The sequence below is a fragment of the Schistocerca gregaria genome, chromosome 8 (genome assembly GCF_023897955.1).
Source record: "Schistocerca gregaria isolate iqSchGreg1 chromosome 8, iqSchGreg1.2, whole genome shotgun sequence".
NCBI classification, from domain to species: domain Eukaryota; kingdom Metazoa; phylum Arthropoda; class Insecta; order Orthoptera; family Acrididae; genus Schistocerca; species Schistocerca gregaria.
This window is the reverse complement of record NC_064927.1, coordinates 496,153,150-496,177,186: the sequence shown is the minus strand read 5'-3', so window position 1 is coordinate 496,177,186 and position 24,037 is coordinate 496,153,150. Positions and strand designations below refer to the sequence as shown.

Sequence of the window (24,037 nt, the reverse complement as noted above, 5' to 3'; positions counted from 1 at the left end):
GGGGGGGGGGCATCAAGGAGACTGGCGGCAGTAAAAAAAGATATCATTTTCAATTATCGTCTACTGCGGCAAACACCTAGCAACGGCCCTGGATTTGTTTAAGGTCCTAGCTGCCTCGCCCAGTATTGTTCAGTTATTTCCTGTTTTGCAACCAGCGTAAACAGACAGAGAAGCTCCTTCCGCTGTGACTGCGTGGTTGAGCGTCTTCTCTCTGTCCACACCTCCTCTTCCCCCTCCGGCAACCATGTCACACGTAGCGAGACGAGACTCGCTTTGAGATTTCGCAGCGTTTGTGAGGCCATCTGGCGCGAGAATGCCGCAGCTGCTTCCCCCCACCCAGTGTCCAGTCACATTAAAGCGGAAGACATTCGGGACAAGGTCACCATCTGATTCAGTTGTGGGCAGGAAGCTGCTGTTGATGCTTTGAGAGAGGAGCAGCGACGCACATTGCGTATTTCTCCAGAAAAGGTTTGTGGCGTCATGCACGAGAGCTGCCCTGTTTGTTTGTTGCGCGACCTCCGTGTTCTCAGACTATTGTGCTACGGTGGCAACCACTCATAGGGTCTGACAGTTTGACCACAATAAGAGTTCACATCCCCATCGGGGAATCCAGATTAACGTGTTTCCTGATCGTATCCTCAAAAGACGCACGCCGGGATGTTTTGTTTATACCTAACGCGTGCGATTTCCCGCTTCGTCCCTCATACGTTACGAGATTTCGAACAGTCTCTAGTGACCCACTAGCTGAGGGAACATATTCTAAATCTTAGTAGTTTCGTCATATGAGACTTTACAGGATTCTAAACAGCGCCAATTTCCGTCGAATACTTATTTTTAGGCACTCGACGTCAAACAAAAATCTACTAAGGGTATCCGGAGGTGTTCAGTGTCATGACAGTATACAAGAGTTAGTGGGAAAATGATTTTGCCAATTCCAACAGCTTTGGAAATCTAACTTCGCAACACAGATTAGAAGAAGTTGAAGGAGACTATTACCATTCTCTAAAAGAAAGACAAGTGTCACAAAAATGATCAACGCTTATGAGCGCGAAGTGTTAACAGTTTAGCACTCGGCGAGAGATGCAAAAACAAAATGTGCGCGTTAGAGCTGGTAATGTAAAACCTTTTGTAAACTGGACTTTCAGTGACGCAATGTACATAAAACACAGAGTGCGTCCGATGTAAAACACAGAATTTGGTCTGGCGAGACCATTGTGGTACTGTTCGTTATTGGCATTGGGCAACGTGTTTACTCGTGAAGAGATGAACACCGATAGAAGCGTAACAATCCACACTGTTTTCTGTTAATTACGGAACATTTTTCTGCTTTTCATGTAGTGAATTTCAGTATGTCCTCTAAGGAAATTGAGATTCAAACTGTTGTGGATGTCTCAGATGACTGTACAACATATTAGGGATATTGACCGCCAGCTTTATCCTGTTCGGGAACACATCTGTGACACAGTTGTTGAGAATATACAAGATCAGTCCACGTTTGGAATCTCATTTTTGCCAAACATGACTTGTGGAATTACATTGTGAGAGACTTGTAGCTGCTCACTTAACACCTCTTCTTGCCAAAATTAGAAGCTGCTCACTTAACACCTCAGAATGCAAAATTAGAATGCAGGTTCTTTCTCCTTCTACTACTGCATGTCTAAAAATTGAACTTTTTGAGTAATTGCTAAAAATAATAAATTAACTTTGTCATTGTTATTGTGATTATTGTTTGCAAATAGTTAAATAGGTGCCACCTCTGTGTTGGCCAGTCGTCGTCAGTTGTTTATAATATCATGTTGATAATTATTTCCTTAGGTTCGTCTCATCACAACCGAATAAATCGCATTTATCGTGCCATATGCGCTTCGGCTTTAATATTTGCAAGGCATCTGTATATATTATTTTGATTTACATTTTCGACATTGTATACTGAGATTATGAACAGTTCTGGCACTTTCTATAATATTAAGCAAGTAACCTGGCGTGACACGTTGTGTAACAGCTTCCAGGAGCAAGAACAATTTTATTACTCACAGAATTAAAAAAATTAAATTCGTTTCCTCATAGAGAGCTATAATCTTATGTGAAAGGTTCAACATAGTACGACAACTATTACCCTTAGAAACTATGTTTCAGTCTTGAAGCAGCTTAACTTACCCTAGATTACATACATACAGTATTTGAAAGTGAGAACACTTTTTAAACTTGCAAAAATCTTTATGTACAATTTTAACTTTTTAAACTTGCAAAAATCTTTATGCACAATTTTAAACTTTCCTAAACCTTTTTTTGACTTGCACGCTTAACGTCAAATTTTTAACACATTAACTCTTTTGTAAAGTAATCAGACGTTCGAAACTGTCATATATAGGGTAAGTCGAGTCTTTAAAGAATCATGGATTTACCGATTTATTTATAATAAAGGATCTTATAAAATGAATCGCATTCTGTTCTTCATGGATAACCGTATCATCTGCAAAAGCGTACTGTCCTCTCTACGAAGAAAACCTCAGTCCAGTCACAAATTTCGCTTGATCGCCTGAATGATAGTACTTTTAATAGTAAGGGTAGGTATGGTACTGAGACAAGTGCTTTTCTGAAATCGATAAATACTTTATCTATCTGGCTGCATTTATCCATGGGTTTCAGGATGTTGCATAAGAAAAAAACGAATTGGGTTCACATGATCGATGTTTTCGTGCTGCATGCTGTCTGTTGTGGAGGAGATCATTCTGCTCTAGATACCTCATTACGTTTGTGGTCTGGATGCGTTCTATGATTCTACAACAAATGAGCATCAGGACATTGTACGGTAGTATTGTGAATGACTCCCGCTACCCTTCTTGTTCTTGTAGCGGATATAATCTGTGCTTTCTTTCAACTAATGGACACGATTTCCTTTTTCGAACGATCCATGGTAGATTATGGGTACTAGAGGGCTAACTAGCCACAAACTCAGTATACAATCTGATAGGGCTTCCATAGGGCTCTGGAGCTATTTTAAGTTTTAGCGATTTCACCGCCGTTTCTCAACAACAGTGGCACTAACATCTATATCACTCATTTTTGAAGTGGAGCGCAAATCAAACTGAAACAAAACCGTTGGATTTTCATTTTGTGAAGGACCATTTTAAAAGGGTTTTAAGCGTCTCTGCTTTCGCTTTGCTGTCCTCAATTTCAGTCCCTGCTTCGTCCATGAGTATCTGGATAATGAAGAAACGTAAAGATTATACTTGTTTGGCGTGTGACTTCCTTATTCCCGTGTCTCCCTTTCCATTTAAGCAGGTTATGACATGTCCACACGCTGCCTCTTTTCTCGTATACTATCGCAGACGCACGGAAATAAAAGGCCACGCACAAAAATTGACGGGAAGAGCGCGATACACACAGCGACTATCTTGTCTACACGTTACCTCATTGCGCAAGCAGTCCGTCTCTGCTAAAGAGCTTGTGCTGCGTTTATTGTCATAATAATGCGGCAGGTAAAACACAAGAGCGACTCTGTAGGTAAAGAAGTATCTTAACAGAGCCGGTCACAGCGAGAATTTAGCTTTTCTGTTTGGGAAACAGCAACGATAAAGTTGGCAAGAACATTTCGTTAGCTGGCAATCGGCGACTTATATAACCTTCTGAACTATTTATTTTTCATTTCACAACGAAGCATTTCGGTGAATATTCCTGTAAGTGAGAAATACTTAAGGAAGGTTCTTAGTCGTTATGTGAAGATAAACTAACTTTGAATGCGTCATTAGTATTTTATTTTGTAAAAAAAAATGTTGTTCACAAAACTTTTTGTCATGAAATATTAAATGTACATTAACATCCTCTGACTCTTCACTCGGTAAGTTTGGTAAAAAAAATGGCTCTGAGCACTATGCGACTTAACTTCTGAGGTCATCAGTCGCCAAGAACTTAGAACTACTTAAACCTAACTAATCTAAGTACATCACAAACATCCATGCCCGAGGCAGGTTTCGAACCTGCGACCGTAGTGGTCGCCCGGCTCCAGACTAGCGCCTAGAACCGCACGGCCACCCCGGCCGGCCAAGTTTGGTAATTTCATAGACGCCAGAACCCACAAGAACGGAGGCTATGTTTCTCAATTCCGTATTTCTTGCGTCACACTGTCCTTCATTTGTGTTTCTAGTAGTTAATGGAAGAACTACACATGCCTCATTATTTCTTTTGTTCAAGTGTTAGGCTCCTCAATTGTTGTGCTATTAAGTCACCACAGCACGAATATTCATCCACAATTTTCAAATGTACTTTTGGTAAATTTCTTGCTCTTTTTTCTCTGTTTTCCTATTCGAAACTTATTGTGTCTTACACTGAAGCGCCAAAGAAACTGGTGTAGGCATGCGCTTTCAAATACAGAGATATGTAAACAGGCAGAATATGGCGCGTAGGTCGACAACGCCTATATGAGAAAAGAAGTGTCTGGCGCAGTTGTTAGATTGGTTACTGCTTCTACAATGGCATGTTACGAAGATTTAATTGAGTTAGATCGTGATGTTATAATCGACACATGAGCGATGGGACACAGCATTCCCTAAGTAGCGAAGAAGTGGGGATTTTCCCGTGCGGCCATATATGAGTGTACCGTGGATATCAGGAATCTGGTAAAACGTCAAATCTCCGATATCGCTACAGCCAGAAAAAGATCCTTCAAGAACAGGCCCAATGACGACTGAAGAGAACCGTTCAACGTGACAGAAATGCAACCCTTCCATAAATTGCTGCAGATTTCGTTGGTGGGCCATCAACAAGTGTCAGCGTACGAACCATTCAACGAAACACCGTCAATAAGTGTTTTCGGAGCCGAAGGCCCACTCGTGTACCCTTGCTGACTTCACGACACACGGCTTTATGTCTCGCCTGGGCCCGTCAAGACCGACATTGGAGTGTTGATGACTGGAAACATGTTGCCTGGTCGGAAAGTCTCGTTTCAAATATTATCGAGTGGATAGGCGTGTAGACATATGGAGATAACCTCGTTAATCCACGAACCCTGCATTTCAGCAGGGGTCTGTTCACGCTGGTGGAGTCTCTGTAATGGTGGGGGCGTGTGCAGTTGGAGTGATGTGGGACCCCTGATACGTCCAGATACGACGCTGACAGGTGACACGTACGTAAGCATTCTGTCTGATCACCTGCAGCCATTCTTGTCCACTGCGTATTCCGACGGACTTCCAGCAGGAGATTGCTGCAGAGCTGTTTCATGAACACTCTTCTGAGTTTAAACTCTTCCACTGGCCACCAACCTCACCAGGTTGAGCATATCTGGGGTGCCTTGCAACGTGCGGTTCAGAAGTGATCTGCAGCGCCTCGTACTCTCATGTATTTACGGACAGCCCTGCTCGATTCATGGTGTCAGTTCCCTCCAGCACTACTTCAGACATTAATCGAGTGCATGCCATGTGGTGTTGTGGCACATCTGCATGCTGGCGGGGACCCTACACGGTATTAGGGAGGTGTACCACTTTCTTTGGTTCTTCGGGTGTATTCTTGAAAGTAACACGATAGTAGACTTTTTATCTGATACTTGAAGCTCAGGACATCCCATCTCAAATTTTTATTCAAGTAACCTGTAGAAACGGCATCCCATACGACTTTTTTGTGTGCAATCATCTACTGTATAAATTTTAGCGTGCTTCCTTTGTAGTTAATATACATTACTGCACATAAATCTCTTCACAGCTTAACTTTAACAGCCTATACAACCAGACACATATGCGTCCCAACTGCCAGTCGCTTGCTAAAAAGCGTCAAAATTCGCACCGAAGACGGGAAGCAATGCGCCTTACACACGACCTCCGTTTACAGGAAATAAAGCGTGCAAAAATGTGCGTCGTGTGGGCGCATCTGTAGTGTACCTAGTCGGTGATGACGGAGCTCTTTCAGCTGGTGTCCACGAAGTTTTCACGTGGAGGGCATGTTGCTAGCCACAATACCCAATCAGGTACATAAGTTCAGCAGCAACAAACACCACTATTTTGACCAGGTGAAATTACGATCGGAATTACAACGTATGAAATATTAGTTCACTTTATTATATGTATGCGTGAAATGATTTAGTTAATTTGATACAGGGCTTTGCCACAGGAGTGATTGATGATTTACTACTGTCATTGACTATTGAAGCATCACTTGATGCATAGAATTAAAAAAGTGTTCTCTTGAGGTACAAAATTGAACATTTACAAAAGTACGTTTCCACCTGAGACTCGATAACTCTGTAGTCCTACTCGACGACGCTGCCTGCTTCGTCTGAGGCCACGAGCTGGCGCAGAACACTTCCATGCTCTGAACGTCGCGAGGGCGCTGCTGTGCTGACAGAGAGGAAGTTCCAGGCGGCAGTGGAACATCGCTAATATATTGTGGTGTCGATGTTGGCTGCCGACTTGGGTGTGGCGCTGCAGTCTTTGGACGATGCCGCAACCACATTGCCCTGTGATCAGGCTGTTATTGCACTATCGTATTTCTTTGACAACGAAATCATATCATATTTGTTTGACAAATATTCATCAAATTTCTTTGACAAAGATCTTTGACGTGGCGCGAAAACGGGGTATTAAACTATCGTCATATTTTTCGTTAAATTTCAATATAGCGAACAACAGCCAGTTATGCACTGCAGTTTCTTATACCACAATTGCATTGTGTGTACATTTGGAAGAAAAGCAGCGGAAGAAAAGGAAACATGCTTGGGTGAAACTATGGTTATTACGTAGAGATGATAAAAGCATTCAGCAAAATTTGTTACGGAAGCTGCAAATGGAGGTTGTCAAGTCTTACATAAATTACTTACGAATGGATGAGAGTGCGTTTCAGTAATTGCTCAGTAAAGTGGCTTCTCACATTACAAAACTGAATACTCAATTGAGAAACGCTATATGTGCAGAAGACAGGCAAGCCGTGACACTGCAATTTCTTGATACAGCAGAGGGCTACTCTATTTTACAACGCGCAGCACTCGAATATCACACAGTGCACGTTAACCAATGCAGTTCCAGAAATGTGTGAAGCGGCTTATAAAGCCCTGAAGGGGGAACAACTAAAGGTAAAGAAATGTTTAATACACTATATGAGCAATAAGAACTATTTTTATTGTTGAATAATTTAATTAATAGAATTAATGTTTGTACAACCACAAAATTAATAAAAAGTACGAAACAGATGAAGCGTTTTTTAACTTGTGACATCCAGAGTTCGAAAATAGACAAATTAGAATGGAAGTTAAGAATTTTTTTTATTTTCCATAGTGACCACTTCCTCTATTGGGGCTTGCTGAAAAGCTGCCTGCATGATCGTGTGATACCCATAAGCTGGTATTACACTATCGTATTTCTTTGTCAAAGTTGATATGTCAAATAAATTTGATGGTGTAATAGGGCACTTTGTCACATCTCGCCTGTCGTCAAATAAATGTAATCAACTGTAGGGCCTCGCCGTAGGTTTGGCCGGTATTACACTATCAAATTTCTTTGTCCAATATATTTGTCAAAAATATTTGATGGTGTAATAGGGACTTTGTCAAATGTCGTCCAATATTTGATCAAATCTAGGGCCTCGCTGTAGATTTGATCAAAGAAATCGCCTGTCATCTGTTCACTGCAATGTGACATGTTACCACATGGAGCGCTAGCATCGCTGCAGCGTTCTGTCATCTGTAGTGTTTTTATAAACATTGCCAGTAAATACAATTGGTGTGTAACGACAACCACAAAATTAATAGAGATCTATGAAGCTGATGAGGCGTTTTACAACGTGAGGCACCCTGAAAACAAAAACAGATTAAGAAGATTGGAGACCTGACCTGACCTAACCTAACATAACCCTCTCCTGTAGCAAGGAATCATAGTGTTACAGTGAGCCTGTCTTCTGAAGATGTAGCAGATCTTAAGTGAATATTGTGCTTTGTGATATGAGGATACACTTCACTGAGAACATACAGAAATGTATGCTCATCCATTCTTAAGTAATTGATGTACGACTTGACGTCTTCCACTGTAAGCTAACGTAACAAGTTTTGTTGAATGCTTTTATCGTGTCGTCGTAAAACCCACGGCTTCACCCAGATTAGATTAGTTTTTCGTTCCATAAATACGTGCTGAGGAGATCCTCGTGGATGTGGAACATGTCAATTTTTTAAGCTGAAATAACAGTACTAATAGCATTAATAAATACATCTTTGCTTCTATTAAAAATTTCGTTAATGGAGTAGAAGGAGTTGGCCACTAGTAAGTCTTTCAGGCTCCTTTTAAAATGATCTTTATTTGTTACTAAATTTTTTATGTTTGCTGGCAAATTATTGAAGATGAGTGTTCCTGAGTAGTGGACCCCTTTTTGAACTAATGTAAGTGCTTTTAAGTCCTTGTGCAGATCATTTTTGTTCCTCGTATTGTATGTATGAACTGAGCTGTTTGTTAGAAAAAGAGATATACTATTTAGGACAAATTTCATTAAGGAGTAAATATACTGAGAAGCACTAATTAGTATACCCAGTTCTTTGAAGAGGTTTCTGCGGGACATCCGTGAATTTAGTCCACAAATAATACGTATTAGACGCTTCTGGACTGTGAAAACTTTTGTTTGACTTGAAGATTTACCCCATATCACATAATGGAATGAAAGTAAACAAAGTATGCAAGCTTTTCATTTTTATGTTGCCTGTGTAAGATAGATACAGCCTACAGGAAAATTAAAGAGACCTTTGGAGAAGAGAGAGCCACCTGTATGAATATCAAGAGCTCAGATGGAAACCCAGTTCTAAGCAAAGAGGGAAAAGCAGAAAGGTGGAAGGAGTATATAGAGGCTCTATACAAGTGCGATATACTTGAGGACAATATTAGGGAAATGGAAGAGCAGGTAGGTGAAGATGAAATGGGAGATATATTACGTGATGAGTTTGACACAGCACTGAAAGACCTGAGTCGAAATAAGGCCCGGGGAGTAGACAACATTCCATTAGAACTGCTGACGGACTTGGGAGAGCCAGTCCTCACAAAACTCTACCATCTGGTGAGCAAGATGTACGAGACAGGCGAAATACCCTCAGACTTCAAGAAGAATATAATAATTCCAATCCCAAAGAAAGCAGGTGTTGACAGATGTGAAAATTACCGAACTATCAGTTTAATAAGTCACAGCTGCAAAATACTAACACGAATTATTTACAGACGAATCGCAAAACTGGTAGAAGCTGACCTCGGGGAAGATTAGTTTGGATTCCGTAGAAATGTTGGAACACGTGTGGCAATACTGACCTTACGACTTATCTAAGAAGAAAGATTAAGGAAAGGCAAACCTACGTTTCTAGCATTTGTAGACTTCAACAAACCTTTTGACAATGTTGACTGGAATGCTCTCTTTCAAATTCTAAAGGTGGCTGGGGTAAAATACAGGGAGCGAAAGGCTATTTACAATGTGTACAGAAACCAGATAGCAGTTATAGGAGTCAAGGGACACGAAAGGTAAGCAGTGGTTGGGAAGGGAGTGAGGCAGGGTTGTAGCCTCTCCCAGATATTATTCAATCTGTATATTGGGCAAGCAGTAAAGGAAACAAAAGAAAAGTTTGGAGTAGGTATTGAAATCCAGGGAGAAGATAAAAACTTTGAGGTTCACCAGTGACATTGTAATTCTGTCAGAGACAGCGAAGGACTTGGAAGGTCAGTTGAATGGAATGGACAGTGTCTTGAAAGGAGTGTATAAGATGAACATCAACAAAAGCAAAACAACGATAATGGAATGTAGTAGAATTAAGTCGGGTGATGCTGAGGGAATTAGATTAGGAAATGAGACACTTAAAGTAGTAAAGGAGTTTTGCTATTTGGGGAGCAAAATAACTGATGATGGTCGAAGTAGGGAGGATATAAAATGTAGATTGGCAGTGGCAAGGAAAGCGTTTCTGAAGAAGAGAAATTTGTTAACATCTAGTATAGATTTAAGTGTCAGGGAGTCGTTTCTGAAAGTATTTGTATGGAGTGTAGCCATGTATGGAAGTGAAACATGGACAATAAATAGTTTAGACAAGAAGAGAATAGAAACATTCGAAATGTGGTGCTGCAGAAGAATGTTGAAGATTAGGTGGGTAGATCGCGTAACCAATGAGGAGATATTGAATAGGATTGGGGAGAAGAGGAGTTTGTGGCACAACTTGACTAGAAGAAGGGACCGGTTGGTAGGGGATGTTCTGAGACATCAAGGGATCACAAATTTAGCATTGGAGGGCAGTGTGGAGGGTAAAAATCATAGAGGGAGACAAAGAGATGAATACACTAAGCAGATTCAGAAGGACGTAGATTGCAGTAGGTACTGGGAGATGAAGGAGCTTGCACAGGATAGATTAGCATTGAGAGCTGCATCAAACCAGTCTCAGGACTGAAGACCACAACAACAAACACGTCTGCTAACACTCGAATTGGAAATACAGATATGTTAAGGCGTTTCTGCAGTTTTGTGGTGTGCTCCTCCCAACTGAATTTATTATCAAGTTGTAATCCCAGAAATTTACGACTGTCAACCTCGTTTGTATGGTTCCTTTCCCCCCCCCCCCCCCCCCCCCCCACTTCTTTTATGCATGTGCACACAATGCAATTGCGGTGCGTGCAAGTGCTGCGGCTAATAACAAGTTGTTGTCAGCCATCTTGAACTTTAACGAAAAAATTGAAGACAGTGTAATATCCCTTCTAGCGCTACGTCAAAGATCTTTGTCAAATATATTTGACGGAATATTTGATCACATTTTTGATTAAACCTTTGACAAAGCAATTTGATAGTGTAATACCAGCCTTGGATTATAAAAGTCGTTCGTCTTCTGCTCACTGCAGCGCTTGGAGCGCTGGCGTCGCTACAGCTTGTCAGTTAATCAGCATTTCACTCTCATTTAAGTATATGGCCGAAAGAGTCAGCCTTCAGGAATTGTGAAACGAACCCTGTCGTCCAGGACAGTATGCCACAAAGAGCGCATATTCGCCACGAGATCTGTTGAGCTGAATGAGGCCTAAGCGCTTAGTGTGTGAGTGAAGCAGACGAGAACCTCTGTCATAGGGAAACCCCGTAGAAGCTGTCTGTGGACAGGGAGACGTAGCGGTATTAAATATGGCGGACCTAAGATCGCCCATAAAGAGAAACGTTTATGAAAACTATCTAATTCTGTAGTAATGCAGGGAATCAAGCCACAGTAATTTTAATCCGCCTTCCTCCATAAATTTTCATTGTGATCCCAATAAAACTTGAATATTGATCGTATCTATAATACTTTAGGATTTATTGTTAAAGTGAGATCAACAAGTTTTGTAACAAAGACCTGAATGCTAAAATCTGCCCGCTTTGGTCGATATTAAAGATCGACATTTCATATAGAAGCGCATCAGCCGGCCGGTATGGAGGAGCGGCTCTAGGCGCTTCAGTCTGGAACCGCGCGATCGCTACGGTCGCAGGTTCGAATCCTGCCTCGGGCATGGATGTGTGTGTGATGTGCTGAGGTTAGTTAGGTTTAAGTAGTTTTAAGTTCTAGGGGACTGATGACCTCAGATGTTAAGTCCCATAGTGCTCAGAGCCATTTGAACCGTTTTTTGAGACCTTCAAACATGTTTTTCTTGAATAACTCGAATACCGTGTGATCCAGCGAAAACTTATCTCAGTAAAAAAATCAAGTACATTGCATTTCCCGCAAAAAGCTGCTGTTCATTTTTTTTCTGTATGACTAATGGACTTTGCACAGAGAGCGAGAAATATGACAATCTTGCACATGGTTTTTGAAGGTGCTTCGGGTTGCATAAAACCAACTGGTAGTGGCAAAAGAATCACCCTGTATGTTAACCATGATCGACATTTCGACCACCGGATAAGTGATCACAGTGAGTCGGTGTTCTTTACATACAAACTGATCCTTTACACGTGTGGTTCAACCCCTAGACGAGTTTGAGCCAAGGCATTTCGACGAAGGGGAACCGCATGTGAGCCAGAACACGTTTGGGATGTTAGCCTGCAAACTATTTGACGCCTGTATCATGTGTTTGTAAACATGACCTCAGAGATGTGGTGTTCCTTCGACTCTCTCTCTCTCTCTCTCTCTCTCTCTCTTTTTTTTTTTTTTTTTTTTTTTTTTTTTTTTTTTTTTTTTTTTTGAATAACTTTGCTTCGACTAGAGTGGGGGTTGAGCAAGGGGCAAAGCGTATGCTATTAATTGTGTGTTGATGGACAGGTGGAATATATTGCATGTGACTTCATGTCCATAATCACAGCTATAGCCACCCACCTCTACCTGTGACAACATCAAGGCAGCTTTTCAGCAAGCCGGAATAGAGAATGTGGTCACACTCTAAAATAAAAAATTCTTTCTTACCTTTCCATTCTACTTTGTCTATTTTTTAACTGTGGTTGCCACAAGTTGAAAAGCACTAAACCTGTTTCGTATTGTTTTTATTAATTTTGTAGTTCTTGGAAAACTAATTCCATTAATTTCATTATTCAAAAATAAAAATCGTTCTTATTGCCGATATAGCGTACTAAACATCTATTTACCTTAACATATTCCCCCTTTAGTGCTTTATAAATAGCTTCACACGTTTCTGGAATTATTTGGTTAATATGAAGTGGGCTGGTCCCAGCGGAGGTTCAAGTCCTCCCTCGGGCATGGATGTGTGTGTTAGTCCTTGTGGCGTGCGTACTGTAAGACCTTCGGTGCACACACCATCAGATTATTTGACTTGTCGCTCTCACGAAGTAGGCGAGTGTCAGCAATTTGTCTCGTGGTCTTATCGTGTCGTGTTTATCTTCTGCCGTTAGGTCAGACGATAGATATGCCAGTTGCACGCTTAGAGTAGCAGATTGACGGTGGCCAGCTTTAAACAGAACTTGATTAATTTTACAATTGACAATCTGAAGTTCCTTTGGTCTTGGTACGTTGATCTTATTCTCACATATCTCTGATACTTGACAAAGTGTCTATACATTTCTCTTCATGGCTATGTACAGGAATATGGTAATCTTATTAGGCGCAGACTGAAACTTGGCTATAGACTGGTACAGACTAATGCAGACTAATGAAGACTGGTGCAGACCGGTGCAGACTAATGCAGACTGGCTAATCGGAGGGTTGTACACTCGTTATGATACCTCGAGCGTTCAGGTATCACTGCGCGAGTGTGATCCGCGAGGAGAAAAGGTTCTACGTTAGCAGCAATCTCATTGGCTGCGTTACATATTAATACGCGGATCGGCAAAGCAGAATTTGATCCGTCTCTAAGACAGCGCCATCATGTAGAGCGGAGACGGACGAGCGCTGCGCCTGCGCTGTTGTGCTTAGCGGGGCGTGCTCTATTGGGAAAGTTGTGCACGCACTGACTACGAGGAACTACATGTACAAAACAGTCCTTAGGATAACTTAGGTTAAGTAGTGTGTAAGCTTAGGGACTGATGACCTTAGGAGTTAAGCCCCATAAGATTTCACACACATTTGAACAATATGAAATGTGATATTCGAGTGCTATGTTGTAAACTAGAGTAGCACTCTCCTGTATCAACAGATCACAGTGTCACAGTTTGCCTGCCATCTGCACAAATAGCATTTCTCAAGAGAGCATGCTGTTTTGGAATATGAGAAGCCACTTTACTCAGCCAATACTGAAATACACTTTCATCCATTCGTAACTGATTTACGTATTAAGACTTGACTTCCTTCACTTGCAGCTCTTGTAACAAATTTTGCTGAATACTTTTATCATCTCGACGTGATACCTATGGCTTCATCCAACTATGTTTTCTTTTTTTTCCGCCGCTTTTCTTCCAAATTCACACACAGTGCAATTATACTAGTAACTGAAGCGCATAATGACAGGATGTTGTCCGCCATTTTGAAATTTGACGAAAAGTTTAAGGCTCGATTGACACGGTGGGCCACGTGACGTCAACGTCAGTGACGTCACACACCGTCAAAAATCCACTTGCATTCACACTGGACTGAACGTCAAGCGACGGCAAAACTTCAACCACGTTTTGGCCCGTTATTGGAAACTCGCAGAAGCGTTCACGAGAAAGGATAGCGGACATTATATTCAGTCTTGATGAAATTGCTACGATTGCAATTGCTTTAGATGATGAGGCAAGAGAGCGGAAATTAGCAAGGCAATCAAAACGAACGTGGGTGAAGAAAATGATTTTGAAGAGAATGTGTGAAGGCGAATATCACACATTGTATAGAGAGCTGGAAGAAGAGGAGACGTCATTTTATAAATATTTACGAATATCGAGGCAGCAGTTTTTTAATTTGCTGTCTTTGATAAGCAGCAGCATCAAGAAAGCAGACACAAGCATGGGCCGAGCAATTTCTCCACGAGATAAACTAATGGTTTGTTTCAGGTGAGTCTGATGCTTCAGCTTTACTAATTCCTTTGAGGATTCCTGTTCTGTACCTTTACGTATTTTATAAAACAGAATATTTATTGTAATACTGCACACTATCAACAAATTGATCTATAGGCTAAACATTCACAATTAGGGCCCCTTATTATGTAGATCTAAATCTACTACAGTTCGTCCTGCATAAAATTTGGCACTGCAGATAACCAACTGAACACTGTATATGAATGTGGAACATCGAACTTTTTACTGCAGTTGGACTTAAATAAGCTGTATCCGTACGAAATGTTGAGTGAGATTCAGAACCAGAAAGTATGTAAATAAATACTATACATAAGTAAACTATTAGCCCAAATGACTATGTGGCGTAGAATACTCATATTTCCTTCGGAATGATAAGTATTACATATAAACATGGCAGAAATAAACTTTCACGACTCGCGAATAATTGTGAAATTGGAAAGCAGGGAATCTGTAACCTCTGCTAAGCGTTTTCACCTCCTAATCGTGAGTACATACATACATAAACAGATGCAGGTGCGATGTTATACATCTAAATATATTAGATACAAAATAAATGTAATCTGCAGTAGGTCTACAATATTCATACAGTTATTTACGGGGCGACCGATAACCAACCCAATTTTCTTCCACATTTCTTCTTTAAACAAAGTGTTCCTGTATTTTTTGCAGCTCGTGTCATACAACTCAACATTTTGGCAAACAACTTCGATTAACTTCTCGTTGTTCGTGTTTATATAAAAATACTTTATAACTAAAAACTCAGTAGACATTTTCGATGTGGAGAACACTGCTAGCAGAATCAAACTCGTGCCATGCGAGCAGCCGCAGAACAGACAGAAAAGTAACAGCCAATCGATAGCAGTTCGCCAACCACGTGACCCCCACCGTCAACGTCAATCTATTGTTTCGAAGTATACCAGCCGGCTAGCAAACTGGCGTTGACGTGACGTTGCCCACCGTGTCAACTTCGCCATTTGAAAGCATTGGACGAATATTTTGACGTCACGTGACCCGCGTTGACGTTGCCCACCGTGTGACTTGAGCCTAATACCGCTTTTTAGCGCCACGTCAAAGATCTTTGTCAAAGAAATTTGACGAATATTTGATCATGTTTCTTTAGTGTAATTTCGGCCTTAACAGTGAATATTTTTCTGATGCATCAACTACTACTTGAATCAACATTCAAACTCCACTTCAGAGGAGAGGGAAGCGAGATTATCGTTTAACGGTTGGCCGACGGCAAAGTCATTGGAGGAGGAGCGCACGCTCGGAGTGGTAGGGAAGTATATCCCGAGGGCGAATGGTGGCGGCTGGGGGAGTCGGCGACTCTGTTTTCGGTGCGTCAGGCTTCCCGGCAGTCTCGCACTGCCTGTAAACCACGTGATGCTCTCCGACCGCCCATTCCGGCAGTGACGTCATTCGCGGCACGTGGTCAGCACCGAGATCCGTAGCCCAGTCTCAGGTCTGCTGGTCTTGCAGCCGCTGCTGCTCCTTCAAACAGCTCCTCATTTGGCCCTATAATGCTGAGTGCTCCCCCTTCCACCAAGAAAAAAACCTTTGCAGCAACGGGAATCGAACTCGGGCCCTCTGCGAGGCAGTTTGAAATGCTCACCACTCAGTTATTTTTAATTGTAGTTTATTTTCTTGAGCGCCTCCATATCCCTCATGTAGCCCCACCGTACTCTCTCGCCAGAAACGCATTCGTTGGCGTTGGCACATGCCTAACAAATCGTCTTCTCAATAAGTTTCGTTAATACATTCTGCAAAACTGAAATTGTTCTTGAAAACAAAAAATTCCAAAATCGCTTAAATACTGTTTACTAGATAACTGTTTTCAGCACAGTAAAGGTGCCATCATCGGATCTGAATGTAGCTTAACATATATAAACCATTTGGATATAACAGTACATGAGGCAGAGCCGGCCGCGGTGGTCTCGCGGTTCTAGGCGCGCAGTCCGGAACCGCGCGACTGCTACGGTCGCAGGTTCGAATCCTGCCTCGGGCATGGATGTGTGTGATGTCCTTAGGTCAGTTAGGTTTAACTAGTTCTAAGTTCTAGGGGACTGATGACCTAATATGTGAAGTCCCATAGTGCTCAGAGCCATTTGAACATGAGGCAGACCAACTGATATAAAATCATTGTCACAAAAATAAAAAATGTCGAGCAGCGTTCATGTACCAAATACTTTTATCTTGTGACTTCGGTTTTACATATCTGATGGAAAAGAATGACCGTGAGAGCAGTTGTTTTTTATTTTTGTGACAATCATTTTGCTGAACATTTTTACCCTCCACGCTGCCGTCCAATGCTAAATCTGTGATCCCTTGATGCCTCAGAACATGCCCTACCAACCGGTCCCTTCTTCTTGTCAAGTTGTGCCACAAACTCTTCTTCTCCCCAGTTCTATTCAATACCTTCTCATTAGTTATGTGATCTACCCGTCTAATCTTCAGCATTCTTCTGTAGCACCACATTTCGAAAGCTTCTATTCTCTTCTTGGCCAAACTATTTATCGTCCATGTTTCACTTCCGTATATGGCTACACTCCATACAAATACTTTCAGAAACGACTCCCTGACACTTAAATCTATACTCGATGTTAACAAATTCCTCTTCTTCAGAAACGCTTTCCTTGCCATTGCCAGTCTACATTTTATATCATCTCTACTTGGACCATCATCAGTTATTTTGCTCCCCAAATAGCAAAACTCCTTTACTACTTTAAGTGTCTCAGTTCCTGATCTAATTCCCTCACCATCACCCAACTTAATTCGACAACATTGCATTATCCTCTTTTTCGATGATATACATCGGCAATTCCCCCTCACCGTGTGCTCCTGTCGTGAACCTGGTTTAAGAGTAGAGTACGATTCACCTGGTGTGAACAGCCGGTTATGGTTTTACTTTTGAGTTTAGTACATACAGTACGGTGATGACTGAACGTTTGTGCGAAATCGAGACTCGAAACCTAATTGACTACTTATCCCGAGCAACCGACGAGTATTGACTCAAGCTTTCACTGTCGCTGATGTTTCCAGCTGATTTCCGAACTCTGCTATCAGAGGTTCTCCCGCTAAGTATGTCGGTACAGAATAGAACAGAATAGAATGGCATCGCTGACGGGGTGAAAGGAACAAACGAGTGGAGCGCCGTGTCTTGGCTCACCCTGCCCCAAGAGATATATGACGTGATTCAGGTCAGCTGGTCACCTCAGAGGTTTTCCGAAACGTTTTACATACCGTACCTTAGTTTTCACCCACATGAATTATAAGAAAGTTCTCACTAAACGACGTATATTCTCTTTTCATAGCTATATTAATCGTAGAGAAATTGGTATCAAATTCGCTTCTTAAGACGGTTCCACAGTAATTTCCACTCTTGGTTCCGTAACTCTAAAAGACTTGAAATCAACGGCGTTTTACTCTTCGCTAACCAGTTTCACAGTTATTACTATATTTAAAAGTTAAAATTTATCCATTTTGGAGACGACGCCGATCGCTGTTTGATGCGCTAGTTCGTGTCTTGCTGTTGCGCACTTCCTCCCGCTTAGGGAACTTGAGCAAAACCGTTAGGTTCTTTTTGCATTTGAGGTGATCTACGTTGGGCCCTAAAGTGGCTTATGGAGGAACAATTAATTCATGGGCGGTTTCTTAGAAGACAAAAACAGGGAATTTTTACAGTTTTGTCGTACCAAAACCGAGACGCGGATTTCAAGACGGCTATGCACAGCAGTTGGGTGAAATTTATACGATATATTCCTAAGATCCGGGCTCGAGCAACCTTGAAAAGTTCCTTAATATCTTCGTCCGTTTCCGACATACAAAGGTTCAAAGTTAGCCTACTTGTAGACATAAAATACGCACATAAAATCCGGTATGAGGCTAATTCATGATACTAAATAACCGCAGCAAATTTCTCAAATTTTAACGGTGTATTCCCTAGGCGTTCATCTAGAAGTGCCATCTCGGTGTTTTGAAAAATCTTTATTATTTCATAAGCGGTTCCTTAGGAAACGCCAAATAAATCAATTTTTAACATTTTTTTCGAGCCAAAACCGAGCCGCACATACCAAGATCACTATTCACGGAAAGTGGGTGTGATTTTTACGATATGCGCTACTGGCCATTAAAATTGCTACAGCAAGAAGAAATGCAGATGATAAACGAGTATTCATTGGAGAAACATACTAGAACTAACATGTGATTACATTTTCACGTAATTTGAGTGCATGGAACCTGAGAAATCAGTACCCAGAACAACCACCCCTGGCCGTAATAACGGCCTTGATACGCCTGGGCATTGAGTCAAACAGAGCTTGGATGCCGCGTACAGGTACAGCTGCGCATGTAGCTTCAACGCGATACCACAGTTCATCAAGAGTAGTCACTGGCGTATTGTGACGAGCCAGTTGCTCGGCCACCATTGACCAGACGTTTTCAGTTGGTGAGAGATCGGGAGAATGTGCTGGCCACTGCAGCAGTCGAACATTTTCTGTATACAGAAAGGCCCTTACAGGACCTGCATCATGTGGTCGTGCATTATCCTGCTGAAATGTAGGGTTTCGCAGGGATCGAATGAAGGGTAAAGCCACTGGTCGTAACACATCTGAAATGTAACGTCCACTGTTCAAAGTGCCGTCAATGCGAACAAGAGGTGACAGAGACGTGTAACCAATGGCACCCCATACCAACACGCTTGGTGATACGCCAGTATGGCGATGACGAATACACGCTTCCAATGTGCGTTCACCGCGATGACGCCAAACACGGATGCGACCATCATGATACTGTAAACAGAACCTCGATTCATCCGAAAAAGTGACGTTTTGCCATTCGTGCACCCAAGTTCGTCGTTGAGTACGCCATCTTAGGCGCTCCTGTCTGTGATGCAGCGTCAGGGGTAACCAAAGCCATGGTCTCCGAGCTGATAGTCCACATTGCTGCAAACGTCGTCGAACTGTTTGTGCAGATGGTTGTTGTCTTGCAAACATCCCCATCTGTTGACCCAGGGATCGAGACGTGGCTGCACGATCCGTTGCAACCATGCAAATAAGATGCCTGTCATCTCGACTGCTAGTGATACGAGGCCGTTGGGATCCAGCACGGCATTCCGTATTACCCTCCTTAACCCACCGATTCCATATTCTGCCAGCAGTCATTGGATCTCGACCAACGCGAGCAGCAATGTCGCGATACGAAACACAAAAGCGCGATAGGCTACAATCCGACCTTTATCAAAGTAGGAAACGTGATGGTACGCATTTCTCCTCCTTACACGAGGCATCACAACAACGTTTCACCAGGCAACGCCGGTCAACTGCTGTTTGTGTATGAGAAATCGGTTGGAAACTTTACTCATGTCAGCACGTTGTAGGTGTCGCCACCGGCGCCAATCTTGTATGAATATTCTGAAAAGATAATCATTTGCATATCACGGCATCTTCTTCCTGTCGGTTAAATGTCGCGTCTGTAGCACGTCATCTTCGTGGTGTAGCAATTTTAAGGGCCAGTAGTGTATTTATAAGAGCCCGGCCTCGAACAGCCTTGAAAATTTTCTCGATATCTTTATCCGTGCCCTACATACAAAGGTTCAAAGTTACCGCACTTGTGCACGTAAAATGCACACGTAAAATCGGGTGTGAGGCGGAAACGCAGTTTATAAAGTAATTTAGCACGAAGAAATATAGTGTAAAGTCTCTCCATTATCGCCAGAAGGATTCTGGGAACCCCATGTTGTAGTACTGAAGCCTATGCAAAATTTTAGCGCAAGTAAAATCCGGCCTGAGGTGTAAAATTGGTTTTGCTTTTTTTCAGTTTCACATAAGTACACTATCTAAATTTTACTGACCGATACATTTCTTTTCATATGAGTTACATGTCATGCTGGAGGAGGGAAAAGAAGCGACCCAGCGAAAAAATGCTCCTATTGGAGCACAAAAAAGGGAATATGTTCCTGTTTCTTTAAAAGACTCTGAACGAAAATTGGGGTACCAGATGCTTCATTCGACTTTCCTCAGCACCCCTAAAAGCTTTCCCAAAAATTTTGGCATGCAAACATATTCGCGCTTTTCCCCAGAAACTTTGGCATGCGAACATATTCGCACTTTTTATACCGAGAAAGAAGAGAGCAGTGGCAATGGCAAAGAGACAGGAAAGTAATAAATACTGGAAGAGGAGACAATGGCAGTTTGAGAGAAAAAGAGGGAGAAAGTGGCAGTGGAACATAGCTGAACAGTGACAGAACAGTGTTACGAAAAGAGTGAATTAGACAATGCCAATGGGAGAGGAGTTAAGAAAAGGAGAAAGTGGAAGTGGGTGAGAGCCATAGATAATGAGAGACAGAGTCTATGGCAATGACAACGAGGAGGAGAAGGATAGTGACTGTGAAAAGAGACAGCAGCAGTGGGAAAGAATGAATTAGGTAGTAGCAGTAGAAAGCAAGAAGGAGACAGGGCAGCGAGAGAAGGCATTAGCAGTAGAACAGAACGGAGGAGAGTGTGGCAGTGAGACAGGAGGCAGTGAGAGAGCGACGAAGAGATGATGAGTTGGGCTGAACGAGTGAGTGAGTATGGGCAACTGGGAGAGGATGTGTATGAGCGACTTACAGCAGTGAACTAGTGGGTGTGGGCGAGTTAAAATTGGGGGAGGGGTGGCCTTATGGGAGTGAGGCGAGTTGCGCGTTAAAAAAAGCGCCAATATGTTGCGTACGCTAAGATTTTTGAGAAAAAATTGTAAAGGAATGTAGCACGAGGCAGCTGGTACCACCTTTCCAACACAGTGTTCAGTTAAGAGTCTTACAGGTAGTGTGTCTGAAGGAAACCAACTTTCTTCTACGGAAGGTACGTGTTATACATCTACGTCTACATCCATACTCCACAAGCTACCTGACGGTGTGTGGCGGAGAGTTTTTTGAGTACCTCTATCGGTTCTCCCTTCTATTCCAGTCTCGTATTGTTCGTGGAAAGAAAGATTGTCGGCATGCCTCTGTGTGGGCTCTAATCTCTCTGATTTTATCCTCATGGTCTCTTCGCGAGATATACGTAGGAGGGAGCAATATACTGCTTGACTCCTCGGTGAGGGTATGTTCTGGAAACTTCAACAAAGGCCAGTACCGAGCTAGTGAGCGTCTCTCCTGCAGAGTCTTCCACTGGAGTTCATCTATCATCTCCGTGACGCTTTCGAGATTACTAAATGATCCTGTAACGAAGCGCGCTGCTCTCCCTTGGATCCTCTCTATCTCTTCTATCAACCCTATCTGGTACGGATCCCACACTGCTGAGCAGTATTCAAGCAGTGGGCGAACAAGTGTACTGAAACCTACTTCTTTTGTTTTCGGACTGCATTTCCTTAGGATTCTTCCAATGAATCTCAGTCTGGCATCTGCTTTACCGACGATCAACTTAATATGATAATTTCATTTTAAATCACTCCTAATGCCTACTCCTAGATAATTTATGAAATTAACTGCTTCCAGTTGGTGACCTGCTATATTGTAGCTAAATGATAAATGATCTTTCTTTCTGTGTATTTGCAGCACATTACACTTGTCTGCATTGAGATTCAATTGCCATTCCGTGCACCATGCTTCACTTCGTTGCAGATCCTCCTGCAATTCAGTAAAATTTTCCATTGTTACAACCTCTCGATACACTACAGCATCATCTGCAAAAAGCCTCAGTGAACTTCCGATGTTATCCACAAGGTCATTTATGTATATTGTGAATAGCAACGGTCCTACGACGCTCCCCTGCGGCACACCTGAAATCACTCTTACTTCGTAAGACTTCTCTCCATTGAGAATGACATGCTGTGTTCTGTTATCTAGGAACTCTTCAATCCAATCACGCCATTGGTCTGATAGTGCATATGCTCTTACTTTGTTCATTAAACGACTGTGGGGAACTGTATCGAACGCCTTGCGGAAGTCAAGAAACACGACATATACCTGGGAACCCGTGTCTATGGCCTTCTGAGTCTCGTGGACAAATAGCGCGAGCTGGGTTTCACACGACCGTCTTTTTCGAAACCCATGCTGGTTCCTACATAGTAGATTTCCAGTCTCCAGAAAAGTAATTATACTCGAACATAATACGTGTTCCAAAATTCTACAGCTGATCGACGTTAGAGATATAGGTCTATAGTTCTGCACATCTGTTCGACGTCCCTTCTTGAAAACGGGGATGACCTGTGCTGTTTTCCAATCCTTTGGAACGCTTCGCTCCTCTAGAGACCTACGGTACACCGCTGAAAGAAGGGGGGCAAGTTCCTTCGCGCACTCAATCACAACATGCAGACCATTAAAGACAGAGCATCGTGGTCTGTTGTAAGAGGTTTAGCAGTTCTCTGAGATTTTTCTCTGTAGTGACAGAATTTCAGTGTGTTCTGCAGTTGTCACTCGTGGTACATGAAGGAGGTATCAGAGCTGTGCCCATTCAAGGTGAGCTTTGTAGCATCGACAGTTCCGATTGCTCCGCTGATTCGTGCTCGAAGGGTAGAAGTGTCACTGATTGGTGCCACGACTCTTGCCGTAACCCCTCAAAACCAAGTCTAATTGTGTGATATCAGGAGTTTCCGGAGCCCACCTATCGCGGAACGTGTGATTCAGTACGTCCTGCGCGTTCAGACTCCAATGTTGGTATGCTCAACCATTCTGGAAGATGATGGACGGCTGCAGTTCTTCGATCTGTGGTTGCAAGAACCGTTGGAGCACGTCCAGGTAAACGTTTTCCGTTATAGGTTTCTCTGCGAGGAAAACTGGGCCTAGCACCCTCAGGTCATCCCATATATTAACCTTCGAACCATCACGTATGTGTTCATGTGTCTTACGCGCGTTTTCGGAGCTCCATATCCTAATCCAACGCCGATTTACGACGCCGGAAATCCGGAACATCGCTTCATCTGAAACCAGGCACTTTTTCACGTATTCATTGTCAGAACATGTGAGAGGCGAACACGGAACAACGAATGCATACCGCAGAGAACGATCGTTTGGCTGCAGTGCTTGGACCATTTCTACTTCGTACACAAAACTGCATAACCACCTACGTAACACATTATGAACAGCTGATATGCTTCCTGAAATTTCGCGAGATGCACGATGAATTGAGTTCTGAGCAGTTCGCTGAAATGCAGTTTGCTCTATGCCAACACGTGCTTGAGACACAGGGGGATGTCCACTTCGAGAAGCTCTTGCGCACTGTCCGTCTCTTTAGAGAGATTGACAGAACCACCTCATTGCGCTTGTTTTTCCGATAGTGTCCCAGGATACTGGCGGCGATAATTCCGCAGAACTGTTGTCACAGTTTTGGATTCTGTATGCTAAATGATTCATTGAGCCTTCTCCTGGTCTACATCTACGTCTACATCTACGTGATTACTGTGCTATTCACAATGAAGTGCCTGGCAGAGGGTTCAATGAACCACCTTCATGCTGTCTGTCTACCGTTCCACTCTCGAACGGCACGCGGGAAAAACGAGCACTTAAATTTTTCAATGCGAGCCCTGATTTCTCTTATTTTATCGTGATGATCATTACTCTCTATGTAGGTGGGTGCTAACAGAATGTTTTAGCAATCGGGGGAGAAAACTGGTGATTGAAATTTCATGACAAGATCCCGTCGAAACCTCTTTGTTGTAATGATTGCCACTC

The 24,037-nt window shown here is 42.5% G+C and overlaps 1 protein-coding gene across 1 annotated transcript in view; it reads left to right on the top strand.

Annotated features, from left to right (window-relative positions):
* Positions 1-24,037, top strand: part of LOC126285265 (uncharacterized) — a 165,293-nt gene that overhangs the window by 68,657 nt on the left and 72,599 nt on the right. Inside the window, exons 6-7 of the mRNA XM_049984556.1 lie at positions 104-156; positions 396-468. Coding sequence (XP_049840513.1) covers positions 104-156; positions 396-468 — 126 coding nt within the window. The remainder of the gene's footprint in view (positions 1-103; positions 157-395; positions 469-24,037) is intronic.